The 20,888-nt window shown below is 46.7% G+C and overlaps 2 protein-coding genes across 5 annotated transcripts in view; one reads left to right on the forward strand and one right to left on the reverse strand.

The window, feature by feature from the left end:
- LOC143280188 (putative 3',5'-cyclic phosphodiesterase pde-5) overlaps positions 1–4,268 on the forward strand; it is a 56,330-nt gene extending 52,062 nt beyond the window's left edge. For 2 of the 3 annotated variants that reach the window (XM_076584793.1, XM_076584792.1), the window contains exons 25-26: positions 967–1,055; positions 1,542–4,266. In XM_076584793.1, the coding sequence (XP_076440908.1) occupies positions 967–1,055; positions 1,542–1,992 (540 nt within the window). In that variant the 3' untranslated portion in view covers positions 1,993–4,266. Of the gene's footprint in view, positions 1–966; positions 1,056–1,541 lie in introns of all 3 variants that reach the window. The other variant, XM_076584791.1, reaches the window with a different exon arrangement.
- A 10,667-nt stretch (positions 4,269–14,935) lies between these two features.
- Positions 14,936–20,888, reverse strand: part of LOC143280189 (trafficking protein particle complex subunit 13-like) — a 185,232-nt gene continuing 179,279 nt past the window's right edge. For both annotated transcript variants that reach the window (XM_076584794.1, XM_076584796.1), the window contains exons 10-11: positions 18,819–18,972; positions 14,936–16,034 (exon numbers count right to left, since the gene is read on the reverse strand). In XM_076584794.1, the coding sequence (XP_076440909.1) occupies positions 15,927–16,034; positions 18,819–18,972 (262 nt within the window). In that variant the 3' untranslated portion in view covers positions 14,936–15,926. The remainder of the gene's footprint in view (positions 16,035–18,818; positions 18,973–20,888) is intronic.

The raw sequence follows: 20,888 nt of genomic DNA on the forward strand, positions 1-20,888 counted from the left end.
TTATTTCTTGTGTACAGTTTACAATTCTTTCTTCTTCTTCTGCGTTCGTGGGCTTCAACTCCCACGTTCACTCATATATACGCGAGTGGTCTTTTTACGTGTATGACCGTTTTTACCCCGCCATGTAGGCAGCCATACTCCCCTTTCGGAGGTGTGCGTGCTGGGTGTTTCCATAACCCACCATATGTTGTTTCCATAACCCACCGAACGCTGACATGGATTACAGGATCTTTAACGTGCGCATTTGATCTTATGCTTGCGTATACACACAAAGGGGGTTCAGGCACTGGCAGGTCTGCACATATGTTGACCTGGGAGATCGTAAAAATCTCCACCCTTTACCCACCAGGCGCCGTCACCGTGATTCGAACCCGGGACCCTCAGATTGACAGTCCAACGCTTTAACCATTCGGCTATGGCGCCCGTCTACAATTCTTTCAAATCTGTGGTTATTGATTCAGTGGTATAAGTTGAAAAATTAAGTATAAAGAATACTTAAAAAAGGCAACACACACTGTAATTCAGCTTTATGCATGCATAAGACCCACATTCTTTTAATGATAATGATTATTTATTAGGATTATTGTTATGAACTTTTGCACTTTCTGTTGTGACTGTTCATCATTGGAGCTTTTTAATTTATTAACCATTTTATAATGATGGTCTTGATGTTCATAGTCAGTTGGCTGTAAAGATACAGATGATGTTCTTGTTGGCACATGCAGACTTTATCCTGAGTATCTATGATCTGCTGTGGGCTTGTTTCATTATTATCATTATTGATGCATATATACTGGCTATATGTGTCTACAATATACTATGTGCTGCTCAGTGTTGTTACCAATATAATTTACTATTATTAGTAGCAGAAGTAGTGATAATGCAGGATGGCTGTATACTGGATATCTGTTTACAATGTGCAGTGGGCTGTTGAATGTTGTTTCAACATCATGACTGTTGATACAGGTTGGCTTTATTCTGGGTATCTGTCTACCATGCTACGAGCTGCTGACAGAAATCATTCCAGAAACGGAACCCATGCTAACAGGAGTCACGTGAGTGCCAGTCGTCTCTCTTACCTCCCCCCTCCACCCCCAGTCTCTCTCCACCCCCACACCCCTGTGTCTCTCACACACACCTGCCCCCTCTCTCCACTCTTACCTGGAAGTTGTGAGTTTCAGCACACAAATGCTGAAGTCAGTATCAGTAGCTCAAGGAGGCATCACTGCGTTTGGACAAATCCATGTACGCTACACCACATCTGCCAAGCAGATGCCTGACCAGCAGTGTAACCCAACACGCTTAGTCAGGCCTTGAGAAATAATGATAATTAAACAAAGAAGTAAATGAATATTTAAATATGAAAATAAAATACTACTACTAATAATAATAAAAATTTTAAAAGAATAAAGACAATGATAATAAACAAATAAATGTAAAAGATACAGACATGCAGAAGAAGTTGCAACCTCCACACCCACAAAGTAGCCAAAAGGATAACACACCAAAAAAAACAACAAAAAAATGAATTTGTGTTTCAGGGCCAACCTGAAGTGCTGGCAGCAACTGGCAGAGGAACAGAAAGTCCTGGCCATCAGACGTCGCTCCCAACTGGCCATCAAGGACACTGCAGAGAACAATGACGACAACAGCAACAATGACAGCGATCATCAAAACGTCACATCTTCCACACAGCCAGCCACCGACCCCAGCCGCTCTGACAGTCCTAGGACTGAAGACGTTGATGCCTCTGGTGTGGATGTTGTCAGCAAGGGAAAGGATTCCTCACAGGTGGAGGGCGAAGGCAGTGACGTCCAGGTGGACGTGGTCAGGGATGACCACGCAGCTGGTGACCCCACATCCACAGACCATGACTACGCAGGCGTTCCCAGCACCAGGGGAAGAGCCAGACCTCAGGTGATGGACACAGCGCCAGAGGAGGAGGGCGGTGAAGACAGAAACAGGCAGCAGCTTGACCCCCGCTCCTCCTGACCTCCCTGACCCCACAGGGTCACACACCAGCGTCCAGTGAGGTTGTGTGTGAGTCGTGCAATGTCGTGGCTTCTCTGTGGACAACTGGGAAGGGCGCAGAACCAGGGATTTCTCAAGGAAATGACACAGCAGGGAAACTAGTCCACAAGTGCTATGGCCCCATCTGCATCAACACAGGGAATTAGAAAGGGGCAACAGGACAGTGCCACATGAACAAAATTTAACAGATTTCTGGCTGACTATCAAAGGACCTCTGGATCAAACAGCTGACTGACTGACGTGTAGCTAGTGTCATGCTGATACAACCCTTCAATGAAAAAAGGGGAGGACTCATGTATAGACAAACCAGCTGGAAGACTGGATCAGGTCTCATGTGGCACAGTGCGTCTGGTGACAGGTGTATGAACGCAGTGTGTATAGCTGCATACAACCTATGTATGCAAAGTACTCTATCCACATATAGTCAGAAACCAGAAATGAATGGATGCCAACAAATCAGAAGCATGTAGCTACAGTCCAGCCATTTGTGAAAATTGATTACAGTATTGTACAGCAAACAATTGAACAATGTGTCCATAGTGTTATCTTTAGATGCTGTCACAGAGCAGTGGGTAGCCCTGTGCCTACTATAACATCAACGATGGCACAGAGGTTGGAAGAAGTTGGCTCCATATTACGTCTGTGATACAGAACATGCAGAGGTCGAATGACTTGTGATGCTGATGATCCATTCTGATGATAAACGGACAGTACAGTTACCTGACAGTACAACAGACAGAAATCTGTCAGTCTCTGGAGACTGTGATGCCACCACTCTGGGTGGTGATTGATACAGCGTCAGGCGTGGATGGTTGCCCCTCCCACACTGTGCACAGGTCAAGTCTGACGCTGATTGGTCCGTCTGCTTTTGGGGGGCCCTTACAGCAATGTATTGAACTGTCAGTTGACTGTGAACATGAAATGTGCCTCCACAGAACACAGTCAATGCATGAAGCGTTTTGCTGACCCACAAGGCTGTGGACTCTAGTGCCACGAAGTGCTCTGTCAACAGTGTGTGCACACAGCATCCCAAGTCACCACAGAGTGTACAGTGTGTGCACACAGCATCCCAAGTCACCACAGAGTGTGGACATATAGCACAGTGACCAAAAACCCCACCTCAAAGAAAGGTAAAGAAACCAACATCAGCTGGTTGAAGTGTCTTTGATACCTGCTTGCTGTTCACTACCATCATCAGTCTCAAGTACAGGGTATATTGTATTTGATTGAAAAGAAAATTGTTAATACCACTGAGTTAAAAATCCATGGGATGCCCCTCTGCCTTCAGATGATAGTGTGTATGCAGTGTGTGACAGCACTTCAGATGTGCCTTCAGATGATAGTGTGTATGCAGTGTGTGACAGCACTTCAGATGTGTCTTCAGATGATAGTGTGTATGCAGTGTGTGACAGCACTTCAGATGATAGTGTGTATGCAGTGTGTGACAGCACTTCAGATGATAGTGTGTATGCAGTGTGTGACAGCACTTCAGATGTGTTGAGTCTCTGCTTTTACCCCAGCACTTGAATCAGACAAGTGCCTGTAATTTCAAGCATCAAGTGACTTGCTAGACTCGGGGTACCTCATAGAATGAGTATGTCATTTTGAATATCATAAGTGGTGGAGATATATATATAAAATATCACATGAGTGTATGTCTCTGTTTAAGTTGTGCGCAAAAGCGCAAGTCAAAGGACTATGGATGACAGTTACTTTAAAAGTTGAGAAAGAAACTGAGAAAAGAAGTAGCAGTTAACATCACTTGTGAACAGGTGGCAAGGCAAAGGAAGTGTATGCAGTGTTTTTGGTGGACACTGACTGATGTTGGGGATACAGCAGTAGGGAATGGGTTCAGATGTATTCCTCTATGTAGTTTTGAGGAGCAGCCACCAACATATGTAAACCACAACCCCCCGTGGGCCCAGCAAAGGCATCAATCCCTGCTGCTGCTGCTATCTGTCCTGATTGTGGTCACCTCTGTGCATCAGAGTTCAATTCTTCTTTGGGAGAAAGTAACTGAAGCATGTGAACTATTTGTAAGATTTTTCTTTTAAACAAAATGGATCACTCTAGTGACTGCTGCATCATTGCAGATTATATCACTATACTCTGGAACCTTGTAAACAATATTGTGTGATGTTGTTAAGACACTGAACCAGTTAAGATGACTTTTTTTTTTTTCTTGCTGCCTGTCATTTCTCATACCATTCCATGTCCTTTTTCTCTCTCTGCTTGTCATTTTTTCCATACCATTCCATGTCCTTTTTCTGTCATTTTTCATACCATTCCATGTCTTTTTTTTCTCTGTCATTTTCCATTCCATGTCTTTTTTTCTCTCTGCTTGTCATTTTTCATACCATTCCATGTCCTTTCTCTCTGCTTGTCATTTTTCATACCATTCCATGTCCTTTCTCTGTCATTTTCCATACCATTCCATGTCTTTTTTTCTCTCTGCTTGTCATTTTTCATACCATTCCATGTCCTTTTTTTCTCTCTCCGCTTGTCATTATTCATGCCCCTCTGTAGGTTTAGGTTTTTCCCCTACGTTTTATTGAATTTCCTGGAATATTACCCAATATATTTTGTATCCATTTTCGCTAGTTTTAATCCCTAATCCTTTAACACTGTTCATTATTTTTGTTGTATCCCTGTTCTAATGTGATTATTGGTTTTACTGAAAATGTTCAGTGTTCATTCCCTCCTGGTTTGTTCTTTCTTCAAAGCATTTTATTTCAGAAATTTGACAGTCTTCTCTCCAACACTTTTCATGAAACATTTGATCCTTTGACAATGCTGCAGCTGTAGAGCAATTTTGTTCCAAAGGTTGTGGATCCAGCTGAACCCTACCACCAGTTTGTACAATTGTCCTTGTCCATACCTCATGTGCACTGCTGCCACTTTGGTTTCATTTTTTGTTACGGTTTCTGAAATGCTTGTTGATGGAATTTTCTGTCTGTAATGCGACATCTTTCCACCGTTCATCTGAATGTTTTAAACTTTTTCTAGGTTTGACAGACATGTATTGTCACATTGTACACAAATAAAGCAGTGCATTCACTTTGTTTCATTTGTTTACAATGTGACCAACAGTAAATTTGGTGGAACCCAGAGAACAGCTGAAAACAGAGGAGACCACATCAAACAGCAAGTGACTTACCAATACACGTTTCAGAGACCATAAGGAAACCAAAAACGAAATAGCAGTATTGCATAAAACATGCACCTAACATTGTCAGATGTTTCTTCCATACGGCATGTAATTTAATTGTGGATTTGTTTTGTTGGGTTTTTTTCAAAACACTTCTGTTGTGTTGTTTTTTTTTTTAAACACTTCTGTTGTTGTTTTTTCATCCATTTTCCTGTAAAGTTCTGGTACTTCCACCTTGTCTTCTGTAACATTCTGGTAGTTTCATTCATTTCTATGTGACACTCATTTGAATTTTTTTTTTTTTTAATCCAATTTAATGTAAATATCTCCTGCACTTTTTAACTGCAATTTTTTAAAATTTTGTCTTGTGTGTATCCATTTGATTTCTTGGAAGACCCATTATGATAAACCATATATATATATTTATTATAACATGTTTGTGTTTTAAGTCTAAAAATACATGAAATCAGTCTGTTTGGAACAATAGCACATGAAGGCATGCAGGCTCGAGTCCAGGACAATGGCGAAACATCTGCTCCTTTTGCTGTCACAAATGGTGTCGAGCAAGGCTGCGTCCTGGCTCCAATGCTGTTCAGCCTCATGTTCTCTGCAATGCTTACTGATGCCTTCAGAGATGGCGATGTTGGACTCGGCCTAAAGTACCGAACAGATGGCAAGCTGTTTAACCTCAGAAGGCTTCAAGCAAAAACGAAGGTCATGACAGACATCATCAGAGACTTTTTGTTTGCTGATGATTGTGCCCTCAACGCTGGATCTGAATCTGACATGCAACTCAGCGTCGACAAGTTTGCCACTGCCAGCAGGAACTTCGGCCTATCATCAGCACGAGGAAAACTGAAGTTCTCCATCAGCCAGCCCCAGGGAAACCCTACGTTGAGCCCAACATCACGGTCAGAGGCTCAGTGCGGTGGAGCGGTTCACATACCTTGGCAGCACACTGTCACGAAATGTGACAATGAAGTGAACGTCAGGATTGCAAGAGCAAGCGCAACTTTTGGTAGACTCAATGCAAATGTCTGGAACAGAAGAGGCATTAGTCTCGAGACCAAGCTAAAGGTCTACAGAGCAGTAGTTCTCCCCACACTACTGTATGCCTGCGAAACTTGGACAGTGTACCAACGACATGCGAAGAAGCTGAACCACTTCCACACAACATGCCTCAGGAAGCTACTGAACATCAAGTGGCAAGACAGGACCCCAGACACAGAGGTGCTCGCAAAAGCCACCCTTCCCAGCATCTTCACCATCCTGATGAAGTCCCAGCTTCGCTGGGCTGGACATGTGGCGCGCATGCCAGACCATCGGCTGCCCAAAAGGCTCTATGGCGAGCCGCATCAAGGGAAGAGATCACACGGAGGACAGAAGCAGCGCTTCAGAGATACTCTGAAAGCGTTTGATATCAACCCTGACTCCTGGGAGGAATCTGCAGTGGACCGTGACAAATGGCGCGCTGCTGTGCACAAAGGCCAGGCCAGAAAGTCACGGGCAAACGAGCTCCCTGACAATGGTATGCCCGTCTTTGTCTGCCCCAACTGTCAGCGAACATTTCGTGCGCAGATTGGACTATTCAGCCATCTGCGCGTTCACGGATAGATTCATGAGCATCCTCCCCCCCACCCCACCACCACCCTCCCCCAGCTGGATGACAACGATGGTCATCATCGATCTCGATGGACACACCGCCACCACTTATCTGTACTGCAGAATGCTTGGTGAACAAGTATGATGGACAGTGTGTGCATGGTGTGATGGATCTACATAGTTATCTGAACTGGACCAATATAATGACATTGACCAACATCTTAACCACACTGGTCAAAATGGTGACTGGCAGGTGTGTCACAACTCATCTTGTTCATTTCCAGTATCTGATGAGGTTGTTTTTTTTGGAAGAAGTATTTCTAATTAGCACATGCAACAGTAACACAATTTTTCACTGTATCCTGAAAAAGGAAATTTTCTATCTAAAATTACGTTTAAATAACATACTTACCGTGACCCAACTAGTGCAGACTCCGGCAGGGGTCTGACATTCCTGTCCTGTGCAAACTACTATCTGCCTATGCGGAGAAAATGAGAGAACTACGGCCGATAACCTCCCGGAAGTAGGTAACGTCCCTTTTGTCCCCCTGGTTATCGCCCTCTTGACCGCAATATGCCATCAGCAGCGCAGGGAGAACAGGAAGCGGGGAGGACGGGAGGGTTTTAAATTTGGGTCACGGTAAGTATGGTATTTAATTGTAATTTTAGATAGAAAATTTCCTTTTAATCACACATACTTAACCGTGACCCAACCAGTGCAGAATAGCGCGACAAGGTGGCGGGCTAGCCTGTTCTACTGTCTATGTGCTGCGATAGTCTGCTGTGCAACTACCACAGAAGCGATGCCTCTTGAGCCATCCCGCAGGCGTGCGACGTCTCTCAGGTAGAAGTCGATGAAGGTGGCAGGATTTTTCCAGTAGGCGGCATCCAAGATGTCTTGTAGCCGTATTGAGTGCGCCAGGGCAAGAGAGGAGGACCACGCTCTGACTTCATGCGCTCTGGCTGAGGAGGCATCGAGTCTCAAACCTACGTCTGCATATGCACCTTTAATCGCATTGACTATCCATCGAGACAGCGACGTTTTGCAAATGTCACGTGGATGGTCCAGGTTCCAGCTAATGAAGAGGAGTCGCTTGGACGCTCGGAAGGGACGCGACCTTTTGAGGTATATGCGCAGGGTCCTGACCGGGCAGAGGAATCTATCCTCGTCATCATGGGCTAGAATGGAAGAGAGCGGTTTGATGAAAAGAATGGGAGAGGGTGTATCGGGAGTCTGATTTTTGGCAAGAAATTCAGGGAGGAACCTAAGTGAGATAGATCCGTCCGGCTCAAAGGCTATATCCTGAGTGACGCCACTGAGGGCATGGACCTCACTACAACGCCTGCCTGAGGCGAGTGAGACGAGAAAGAGTGTCTTCATTGAGAGTAGCTTGAAGGGAGCTATAGCAAGGGGTTCGAAGGGGGCCTTGCGGAGGTATTGTAGGACCAGAAAAAGGTCCCAAGAAGGGGTCCGGGGGGATGTACGTGTGTGGCTGAGGGAAGCCCCTCAGACCAGTGCCCTGAGCAGGGGGTCATCTGAGAAAGAGGGTCCGCCTAGTTGCCGAAGAGTGGAGCTGATTGCAGCGCGATGGATGCAAACTGCAGAGGCGGAGAGGCCTTTGGAGGAGGAGAGGAAGGCGAGAAAGTTGGCGAGGTCCATGTTGGATGGGTGTGTGGGATTGACTGAGTGGGTTGAGCACCAGGAGAGCCAGCGATTCCAGTGTGCAGAGTAAACGCCTTGAGTGCCTTTGATGTGACCTGCACACGAGGTCGGCTGTGTCATCAGAGGCGCCTAGTGCTGACAGAGATTCCCGCACAGTAGCCAGGCGTGTAGGTTGAGAACTTCTGGGTTTCCGTGGGGGATGCCCGAGCGGGGCTGGACTAGGGAATGTCTGGCGATGTGAAGGCGGAGTGGGGGGACGTGAGTGAGGTGGAGAAGGTCGGGGAATCACGGCTGTGCTGGCCAGTGGGGTGCGATGAGAATCAGGGCGGCTCTCCAGCCTTGCCTTTCTGAGGACTTTTCCCATGATTGGCAGTGGGGGGAAGGCATACCCCGAAAGGTTGGACCAGCTGATCGACAGGGCGTCCACGGCCCGGGACTGGGACTGGGGAGACGTATGTGGGAATGCGGGAGTTGAACCTTGTGGCGAAGAGATCCACATGTGGTTTGTGCCAATGGTCCCAGATCGGCTGAAGTGTTGAGTGTGACAGGGTCCACTCTGTCTGAAGCACTGTGTGGGATCTGCTGAGGTAATCTGCTAGAATGTTGAGCTTGCCTGGGACATGTCGTGCTGTCAGGTGGATGTTGTGCTCTTGACACCAGAGGAGGACTGTCTCCGCATGCAGGGACAGCTGGTGAGAGTGAGCTCCCCCCTGTTTGTTCAGATAACATGCTACCGTCGTGTTGTCTGCATAGCAAGATTGACCTGTGCGAAACGTGGGGGAGGAAGTGCTGGAGGGCAAGGGAGACCGCCTCCAGTTCCAGTTTGTTGATGTGCCATGACTGCTGTTGTGGGGACCAAGTCCCCGACGCTGTGTGGTTCTCCATGTGAGCACCCCAGCCCATGTTGGAGGCATCTGTGTATAGTTCTGCATCCGGAGTTGGGTTCGAGATGGGAACCCCGGCGTTGAGCCATTGCATGTCCATCCAGCGCTGGGTCGACTGTGAGAACCATGTGCCTAGAGGAATGTGGGTGTCCCATGTCTGAGAAGACTGGGACCACCTGTTCTGGAAGTGGCGCTGATATGGGCGTTTGTGTAGTCTGCCCAAGGGGACCAGTGCAGCAAGAGACTCCATGAAGCCCAGTAGAGAGGCAAGCTCCCTGGCTGACGCCGAGGCTGCCTGTGATAGATGAGAAAGGAGGCTGTGTAGCCTGTGGAGGCGAGGCATGGCCGGATGTATGGTCATTGATACCGAATCGATCGCCATACCCAGGAATTCGAACTGTTGAGAGGGCTCCAGGTCCGATTTGTCTGTGTTCATCAGAAAGCCCAGTGCTTGGCACTGGGTCCTGACGAGGTTGAGGTGATGCTGGCAGAGGGCCTTGCTCTCTGCAAGGATCAACCAGTCGTCTAGGTAGACCCTCAGGCGTATGCCCTTGCTCCTGAGGGCCAAACATAGTTCCCTGACCACCCTGGTGAAGACCCACGGGGCTGGAGCCAGGCCAAATGGAAGGGCTCTGAACTGGAAGGACTTGCCTTCCCATGAGAAGCGGAGCCACTTGCGGTCCCTGGGGTGAACGAGGATATGGAAGTAAGCGTCTGTGAGGTCTATGGAGACTGCCCAGTCGCCTTGGCTGATGGAGTCCCTGATTGACGCAGGTGATTCCATGCGGAATGATTTGTGCTGGAGATATCTGTTTAGGGGCGAAAGGTCTAGGACTGGCCGCCATCCGCCGGATGTTTTGGGAACGACGAAAATGCGGCCGAAGAAGCCCGGAGAGAGGAGGAGCTTCTTCTATGGCCTCTTTGTGGAGAAGAGAGTATTTCGTCCCGCAGGGCTGAGCAGGCTGCGTCGCCCTGTTGGGGGGGGAAGGGAGGAGGAGAGAGAGTGAGAGGTGCCAAGGCAGGCGGAACCCCGACCCTATCACCCGGAGGACCCACTCGCATGCTGGGAGAGACAGCCACGCTGGCATGTGCCTGGACAGGCTTCCTGCTGGCTGTTGGTGCGCGAGTGGCGGGTGAAGGCCGGGGGCAAGTCATTGGGGGTGGGCCGGTGTGGAGTTGGTTGCTGGCCTGCGTGGAGGGCGGAGCGAGTGCGGCTGGCGCCTGTACGGCCTGGGCTGACCCCTGGGTTGTGCTCTGGCGTTTGACGGTGTGGACTGGCGCGGGGGCGGTCCGAAGGAGGTAATGTTGCTACGCCTGAAGGTGTAGGGCTGATGCCGTTGAGCGTGCCGCGGATGTGCCTGAGTGCGGAGAGGGCCTGCGCCGAGGGCAAGGTCCCTACCCAAGTCTGCGCGGCGTTTTATGGCCGCAGTGGGGAAGCCCTGACCAAAAAGGGAACCGTCAGTGGGAGGAAGCGCTCTGAGGGAAGCATGTTCTGGCAGAGAACGGACGTATGGAGAGTGGTCGAGCACAGCGTCCCTCCTGGCCAAAATCACATTCATGTAGGCCTGCGCTTGGATATTGGCAGAGTGCATAAGGAGCTGGGCGATCTGCTGTACGAAGGGAGAGAAGACCGAAATGTCAAGGCCGGCTGGTGGATCAGCTGGCGTTTCCATCAGCGCTGTGGCAAGGCCCGCCAGGAAGTTGTCTATGGCTGCAGTTGATTCAAGGGACAACCTTGCAGCTTCTTCCAGGTCCATCAAGAATCTGTCTGTCACTGTGACTGAGCAATTGCCCTGTGAGTTGTTTGGGAGTAGTAGTAGGTCCTCCTGAGAAAGAGGCAGGGGCCTTTGAGGGATAGGACCCGGAGCTAACAGTGGCGGTTTTGAAGTGGGTCTGGGTTGGGTTTTAAGAATTTGCCTCGACCCATTGCTGCAGGGAAATTGGGGACAGAATCAGAGGGGACCTCGCTGATGCATCTGAGGGCACTGGTTCGAATCCCATAATCGCCAGTATTTTCTCCCCCTCCACTAGACTTCGAGTGGTAGTCTGGACGCTAGTCGTTCGGATGAGACGATAAACCGTGGACCCATGTGGCAGCATGCATGCACTTGGGGCAGTAAAAAGAACCTACAGCAACAAAAAGGGTTGTCCCTGGACAAAATTTTCTGTAGAAAAATCCACTTCGATAGGAAAACAAATAAAATTGCAAGCAGGACAAAAAAAAAAGAGGGTGGGGGGGAGGGTTGGGGGGGACGCTCTCCTTGTAGCGACACTAGCCCGAATTTCACACAGAGAAATCTGCTGTGACAAAAAGAGTAATATAATTACAATAAATGTCTTGTTTAAAAAAGAAAAAGAAACACACACACACACACACCACTCAAGCTCCCTCTTTTCTTTGAGAGCAGCATGCAAAAATGCCACTTTTGCTTTTTGTTCTTGTCTTCTCTTCTCTCTTTCCGCCTTCTGTCCGTCTCTGTACATACATATATATATATATCTCCCCTGTCTCTCTCTCTCTCTCTCCTTCCCTCTCATTCTCTCTGTGTCTGTCTGTGTCTGTCCCTTTTGTCAGTCTCTCTCTGTCAGTCTATCAGTCTGTCTCAGGGCATCAAGTACCATGGGCGACTGTGTGAGGGCATAGCGAGGGCCATTGGAGGATCTGTGGATGCCCATGATTTCCATAGCACCACAGGATTGAGGCGTGCCCGGTGCGTGAATTGTCTCCACCCTGTCTGGAGTGTAGGAAGCTAGGTGTGCTAGTGCTTCCTGCAGGGAAACCAACTGGTTTTCTTCTGAATGTGGTTCCTGTGTCACCATCAGAAAATGTCTCTTCGGTGGCATAGGGAGATGGATCAGGCTGTGTGCTGGGCACGTGGCCGGTGTGGCTGTCCTGGGTGCTCTGAGTGTGTCCTGCTGAAGTGGAGGGGAGATGCTGGTGGGTGGCAGGGGGTGGTGGTATTGCATTAGAAGAAGAAGCAGAAGGTGTGGCACCAGGAAGGACAGTGGAGCATAATTGCTGCAGCAAGCTGATAATGAGCTGCTGATTGTTTGTTTGAGCAGCTTGCTGAGACCGTTTGTGGCTGGGAAACAGCAGCAGCCGGAGGAATGGCAGATGTGGACATCACTGCATGGCTTGGTGGAACCGTGCACGTGCCTGCACTGGAGGCAAGGGGCAGTGCCGGTGCAAGGGAAGTAACTGCGGCGGTCACCGATAAGGGGACCGAAGCAGGAGTTGCCTCCCTTGGATTGGAAAATTGTGACGAGGGGTGCACGCATATGGGCAAGCGTGTCCCCTAGTGGTCCACCTTCCTCCCTGCACATGGGGAGGGCATCCCTACACGCCACGGTCGCCAAAGGATCCGAGACGTTCGAGGCATGCCGCGTGGGGGGCTCGTGATCCGATGTCACGGCCGCCACCACGGACGCATCGCATGTAGGGCCCAGACTAGTGTGCGGATCCAGAGCAAGTGACTTGCGTTGTTTCCCCAAAGGGTTTGTGCTAGAATCCCTTGTTGAGACTGAGGGCATGGGGAAAGGGATAGAGGAGGTCGACTCGGGTACTGCCGACTGGCAGAGCCGAGGAATCGAAAAAAGAATTGTGAATGGCACCACTGACCTGTGTATTGGCAAGCAAACCTGTAGAAGTCGCCGGAGGAGGCGTAGTGGGTAGTGGTGGTCTGGAGTCGACCGGAGGAAGTGGAGGTGGCGTAGGGTTGGCGTTGCTGAGAGCGGCAGAGGTAGAGGGCCCAGACTGATCGCGAATCGATTGCGATCGTGCCTTAATTTTAGCCCAATCTCCCAATCGGGCTACATAATTGTGCGACCTGTTTGAAGACATAATTGGACACAAAACAGAAACGCCAAAGAATCGATAGACAGGTAGAAAATGCGAAAAACTTAGCCGTATGAAGTGCACAGGAACAGGTGTCGAGATGGCTGCCGGAAAAAGAGGGCGATAACCAGGGGGACAAAGGGGACGTTACCTACTTCCGGGAGGATATCGGCCGTAGTTCTCTCATTTTCTCCGCATAGGCGGATAGTAGTTTGCACAGGACAGGAATGTCAGACCCCTCCCGGAGTCTGCACTAGTTGGGTCACGGTTAAGTATGTGTGATTAAATATGACTTCCATGATGGTTTTGGCATGGTATGTTTCCTATGACTGACAGAAACTCCAGGCTGAAAAGGGGAACTAGAAAATACATGCAGGTGATAGCTTCCCAGACACAGGTTTGAAAAGACTGAAGGGGTACATACTATGGAACTATATCGAAAATACATTTATATTGTTAATGTGCTAATTTAATTAAACACTGATAAGAATTTGTTAACAGATATCATTCCTTTTTGTTATATTCATGTTGCAAAAAAACAACCGTGGCTGACATCTCAGAAGAACATGGTATATTCATGTACTCAGTCTATATTTCTCTCCAAAAGGAGGAAGATAAAAACAGTAAATTTCATCAGATTTTTTATTTTATTTAATTCACAAAAGGGGAGAGGTGGCCGACTGATAAATGTTTCATTTGTCTGGTTAAATCCTTTCCAGCAATGTGTTCCATCAAACTGGAGTATCTAAATGTTCCTCCCCATTGGCAGTGTTTTTCAACGCTAGATATTTATAGTTTCATGGTTCTGTAGAAACCCAGCAGCTTTTTTTTTAAACAATCATTCAGTGGATGTTGTGTGAGCCAAGCCCACGGATCATCTTCACCTGGAGCTGCCTCATCGTTTTCATCACCACCACCTTCAGTGACCATGATGTATCCTCCACACTTGGTGCCTTCAGCAATGACACTTCTGATGAAGCAGTGAGGAACTGTATGAAAAGTTTCAGACCACATGTGCACATACACCTGCACTTTTAACGTCAACTATCAAAGTGAATAGACGTTAAAGAAGGAAGAAACTTCCACTTCAAAATGACTGACATTTGATATCTGAAGACTGAAAGCATTCTGACAGAGGGCATCATTAATATTTGAACACTACACACACACACTTTCGATTTCTGCACAGATGTTTACTCACATTTTTCCATTTCTGGACACTGATGTACAATGATGTCGGGCAGAAGTCAGTGGAATGAGTCACTGCTTCAGTCTGTGTGGCTGTGAGGGAAGATGAAGTGGACAGCTGTTTTCAGTCCCCCTCATCCCACAGGACTGGCTGACCTTGTGGACAGCAAGCCACCTCTCACAGCCTGACAATCTCTGTACATCACACAAACACTTCTCCTCCCACTTCACCAAAAAAATGAAAAATAGGTACACCAAGAAATATTGCATCCTGCCATATAAAACAGTATATACCTCTCATAACTTGAACACCCACTGCATACACACAAAATGAAACGTTTTGCCACACATGCTCTTTCAGTTTTACACAGTTCCACAAATCAATGTGTGTGATCCACAGTACGCAATACTTCCCTATGACATTTGTTTATATCGTACAAAGTTTGTTCACTGCATTACAAGCCACTGACATTTTATTCCTACTTCTACGAACCTGAACAAGTAGTGAGTTTCCCTTCTATTCTGCTCCAAACTGCATGATAAATATATTTCACCTTTTTTCTTTTTCTTTTTTTATAAAGGTGTTTTTGAATATCTTAATAGACGTGTTTTGAGATCTGCAATGTTTAACCCCTTACCACATCCCCTCACCACATCAAACTACAGTTTGTTTAACCCTCACCACATCAAACTACTGTCTGTGATGTTAAAAACCTTACCACAGTAAGACATGGGGGAAGCAGAACAGTCAGTCAGTGTGACAAGGTACAAAACCATACTACAGGTAGTGTGTAGGGTTACAGGGGCATTTTGTGCAGTTTTCTTCTTTGTCTGCTCAGACTCACAAATACGAATCTTTCTAAATATGAGATTTTTTTTTTTTTTTCAAACAGTATATTGCACAACCTTCAAAATGGTCCCAAAACCGGTCAACACACAGGTTTTCAGTAAACATTTCTTTAACCATTTGTTCCGACACTATCTATCAGACTTCAGATACAGTTTCTTTCCACTCCCACCTCTGGCACTGAACTCGGAAACACATCCACGCTGCAGACAGAGCAAGCACAGAGTGCAAGTCATGGTTCTGGGAGACCAACAACTCCCAAACTGAACAAACACCTCACGAACAAACCCTTAAAACCTGCTTGGTTGTAAATTTTCCTTCATCTTCATGAGTTTGGATGGTATTTATAAAAATGCTTTTTTTTCCCTTTAGATTTCTGGCAGCAAAAGAAGTGTGCAAGCATTCTTTCACATGGCATTATGCAGACACACTGGATACTATGCACTGTGTTAACTTATACATGGATGCACTAACAAATGTCACAGCATACCTATCCATCCTACATACTGCTTTTCTTCTACATAACTATGACAAACAGTAGATAAAGTTAAGCTTTCATTCACACTAAGTAAACTAGCTATACTGGTAGACCTGGCTGTATGTCTGCAAGACATTCTCACACACTGTACCAGTATTTTTCAAAAACATATTGGATCACAGAAGATTAAGAAAAAAAAATTTGAATAAACAATTGCATCAAATTTATTTTTGTGTTTCACTTTCTCCAGTCACATGGTCTGGAATGTGTCCTGATCGATGACAAACACCTGGGCGATCTCGTCGTGCTCGTAGGTCCGCTTCAGGAAGTTGTCCGTCAAACGCAGACCAGAGATTGTCTGGAACAGTGCATCACAGTCATCGTTAAATCACCTACAGACAACACAGAGATTGTCTGGAACAGAGTGCATCACAGTCATCGTTAAATCACCTACAGACAACACAGAGATTGTCTGGAACAGAGTGCATCACAGTCATCGTTAAATCACCTACAGACTGAACAGACAACACAGAGATTGTCTGGAACAGTGCATCACAGTCATCGTTAAATCACCTACAGACTGAACAGACAACACAGAGATTGTCTGGAACAGAGTGCATCACAGTCATCGTTAAATCACCTACAGACTGAACAGACAACACGGAGATTGTCTGGAACAGTGCATCACAGTCATCGTTAAATCACCTACAGACTGAACAGACAACACGGAGATTGTCTGGAACAGTGCATCACAGTCATCATTAAATCACCTACAGACTGAACAGACAACACGGAGATTGTCTGGAACAGTGCATCACAGTCATCGTTAAATCACCTACAGACTGAACAGACAACACAGAGATTGTCTGGAACAGTGCATCACAGTCATCGTTAAATCACCTACAGACTGAACAGACAACACGGAGATTGTCTGGAACAGTGCATCACAGTCATCGTTAAATCACCTACAGACTGAACAGACAACACAGAGATTGTCTGGAACAGTGCATCACAGTCATCGTTAAATCACCTACAGACTGAACAGACAACACGGAGATTGTCTGGAACAGTGCATCACAGTCATCGTTAAATCACCTACAGACTGAACAGACAACACAAGAGATTGTCTGGAACAGAGTGCATCACAGTCATCGTTAAATCACCTCCAGACTGAACAGACAACACAGAGATTGTCTGGAACAGAGTGCATCACAGTCATCGTTAAATCACCTACAGACTGAACAGACAACACAGAGATTGTCTGGAACAGTGCATCACAGTCATCGTTAAATCACCTACAGACTGAACAGACAACAGAGATTGTCTGGAACAGTGCATCACAGTCATCGTTAAATCACCTACAGACTGAACAAACACAGAGATTGTCTGGAACAGAGTGCATCACAGTCATCATTAAATCACCTACAGACTGAACAGACAACACAGAGATTGTCTGGAACAGAGTGCATCACAGTCATCGTTAAATCACCTACAGACTGAACAGACAACACACAGATTGTCTGGAACAGTGCATCACAGTCATCGTTAAATCACCTACAGACTGAACAGACAACACAGAGATTGTCTGGAACAGTGCATCACAGTCATCGTTAAATCACCTACAGACTGAACAGACAACACAGAGATTGTCTGGAACAGAGTGCATCACAGTCATCGTTAAATCACCTACAGACTGAACAGACAACACAGAGATTGTCTGGAACAGAGTGCATCACAGTCATCGTTAAATCACCTACAGACTGAACAGACAACACAGAGATTGTCTGGAACAGTGCATCACAGTCATCGTTAAATCACCTACAGACTGAACAGACAACACAGAGATTGTCTGGAACAGAGTGCATCACAGTCATCGTTAAATCACCTACAGACTGAACAGACAACACAGAGATTGTCTGGAACAGTGCATCACAGTCATTTAAAACATCTACAGACTGAACAGACAACACAGATGTCTGGAACAGTGCATCACAGTCATCGTTTAAAACATCTACAGACTGAACACACAACACAGAGATGGTCCATAACATTGTTCATCACAGTCACTGTTTCAAACATCTACAGACTGAACAGACAACACAGATGTCTAAAACAGTATGCATCATAGACATTGTTTAAAACACCTACAGACCTGAAGAACACAGAGATGGTCTGTAAAATATTACAGAAACAGTTTGGTTTAATCACAGCAGGGTCCCAGGTTTGAATCCTGTGCATGGTAGGCCAACAGATGTGCAGACCTCCTAGTGTCTGAACCCCCTTCATGTGTATATACATAAGGATGATCAAATACACACGTTAACGATTCCATAATCCATGTCAGCATTCGGTGGGTTGTGGGAAATAAGAACATAACTGGCATGCACTCCCCTCCACCCCCGAAACAATACCTACATGGCAGGTGTAAAAATAGTCAACACTAAAAGCCCACTCATGCATAGAGTTAACATGGGAGGCACAGCCCATGAACAAAGAAGAGACGGTTTGAAACACGTACAGACTGAAATGAGACAGACAGATGGTCTCTAACGTGTACAGACTGAAAAAAAAAAAAAAAAGATTTCAGAGGTCTGTGACACATTCAGACTGAAACAGGACAAAAGAAATGATTCACAACTTTGTTACAGGGCTGGAATAAGACAACAAGAGAAATTTTGCTGCACAGGCAAACTGAAATTCGAGCAAACAAAAATAAGCATGATGGCCAACAACTGGGTGGTTCAAGCACTGGATTTTCAATCTGAGGGTCCTGGGTTTGAATTCTGGTCCATCGCCTGGTGGGTTGTGGTTCCTGTCTCACAGGTCATCAGACACCATGGACATTGCTACCAAGAAGTACAGATACAAACACACACACACACACACACACACACATTGTGTCTTACTAACTTCAAGATTTTATGACAATAAAAAATATTCTATTCTATTCACATACATGCACACACACACACACACAGAGCAGACGTGCACACACACACACACACAAAGAGCAGACATGCATGCAGGCACGCGCTCACACACAAACTCACACACACACACACACACACACACACACAAACCACCCACACACACACACACACAGAAGAAAATCAGGGAAAAAAACCCCTCAGCAGCCACTGACCTGCAGCCCCGGGGTGAGGGGGAGGAGGGTGAGGGGGATGTCCAGACTCTCGTTGTGGGGCAGCTTGCCCAGCTGTCGGCCCGACACGCCGCACCACATCACCCCCTGACCCGCCACGTTGTGCAGTGCCAGGCTCAGGTCCATGCTGCGCTCACTGAGACGGCACACAGCACACACACTTCCTTCATACTACTTCTTGGTTCATGGGCTGCAACTTCCATCTTCACTGGTATGTACATGAGTGGGCTTTTACATGTATGACCGTTTTTACCCCGCCATGTAGGCAGCCATACTCTGTTTTCAGGGGTCTGCATGCTGGGTATGTTCTTCTTTCCATAACCCACCAACGCTGACATGGATTACATGATCTTTAACATGCGTGTATGATCTTCTGCTTGCGTATATTATACACACGAAGGGGGTTCAGGCACTACCAGGTCTGCACATAAATTATGTTGACCTGGGAGATCGAAAAAATCTCCACCCCTTACCCACCAGGCGCCGCTACAGTGATTTGAACCCAGGACCCTCAGATTAAAAGTCCAACACTTTAACCACTCAGCTATTGCGCCCGTCATTCAAACATTCAAACCCAGGACCTACATGAAAGTCCAACACTTTAACCACTCGGCTATTGCACCCGTCATTCAAACGTTCAAACCCAGGACCTTCAGATTGAAAGTCCAACACTTTAACCACTCAGCTATTCCACCCGTCATTCAAACATTCAAACCCAGGACCCTCAGATTGAAAGTCCAACACTTTAACCACTCGGCTATTGCACCCGTCATTCAAACGTTCAAACCCAGGACCTTCAGGATGAAAGTCCAACACTTTAACCACTCGGCTATTGCACCCGTCATTCAAACGTTCAAACCCAGGACCTTCAGGATGAAAGTCCAACACTTTAACCACTCGGCTATTGCACCCGTCATTCAAACGTTCAAACCCAGGACCTTCAGGATGAAAGTCCAACACTTTAACCACTCAGCTATTGCACCCGTCATTCAAATGTTCAAACCCAGGACCTTCAGGATGAAAGTCCAACACTTTAACCACTCGGCTATTGCACCCGTCATTCAAACGTTCAAACCCAGGACCCTCAGGTTGAAAGTCCAACACTTTAACCACTCGGCTATTGCACCCGTCATTCAAACGTTCAAACCCAGGACCCTCAGATTGAAAGTCCAACACTTTAACCACTCGGCTATTGCACCCGTCATTCAAACGTTCAAACCCAGGACCCTCAGATTGAAAGTCCAACACTTTAACCACTCAGCTATTCCACCCGTCATTCAAACATTCAAACCCAGGACCCTCAGATTGAAAGTCCAACACTTTAACCACTCGGCTATTGCACCCGTCATTCAAACGTTCAAACCCAGGACTCTCAGACAGAAAGTCCCAACACTTTTACCACTCATCTGTTGCGCCTGCCTCACACACACACACACACACACACACACACACATACATGTATGCACATTTCTATCGTTGATTTCAGTAACATCTTACTCTCCCTTCAATTCTGTTAGCTGAGTAGAGTTTAATTTCTGAAGGACATGTCTCTGCATTCGGACAAATCCATACAAACCACACAACATCCGCTAGGCAGATGCTTGACAGCAGCATAACCCAACGCGCTTGTCAGGCTTTAAGTGCGTGCATATATATATAAATATCTGTGTACATATCAGAGTCGATTTCTTCTACAGAATTTTGCCAGAGGACAACACTTTTACTGCCAAGGGTTCTTTTTTGCTGCGCCAAGTGTGAGCTGCAAATGGGACCTTGGTTTATTGTCTCATGCCAACGACTAGACGCTACGTTGCAGGGTGAGCAGGAAAACCATTCCTGAGCTGCAACTAATTTTCTTGGCGTGACATATGTTATGTGCATGCATACGCTGTATGTGTGTGTGAGCGTGTGTGAGTGAGAGTGTGTGTGCGTGTGTGTGTGTGCATTTTACTTAAATATACGATTTATTCCCTTGATGTTTTTATTAATGTATTGTTGTACAATACCTTATGGTCTTAACGTGTGTGAGTGCGTGCATGTGTGTGCGTGCGT

Source organism: Babylonia areolata, chromosome 3 (assembly GCF_041734735.1).
Source record: "Babylonia areolata isolate BAREFJ2019XMU chromosome 3, ASM4173473v1, whole genome shotgun sequence".
In the NCBI taxonomy this organism is placed as follows: Eukaryota; Metazoa; Mollusca; class Gastropoda; order Neogastropoda; family Buccinidae; genus Babylonia; species Babylonia areolata.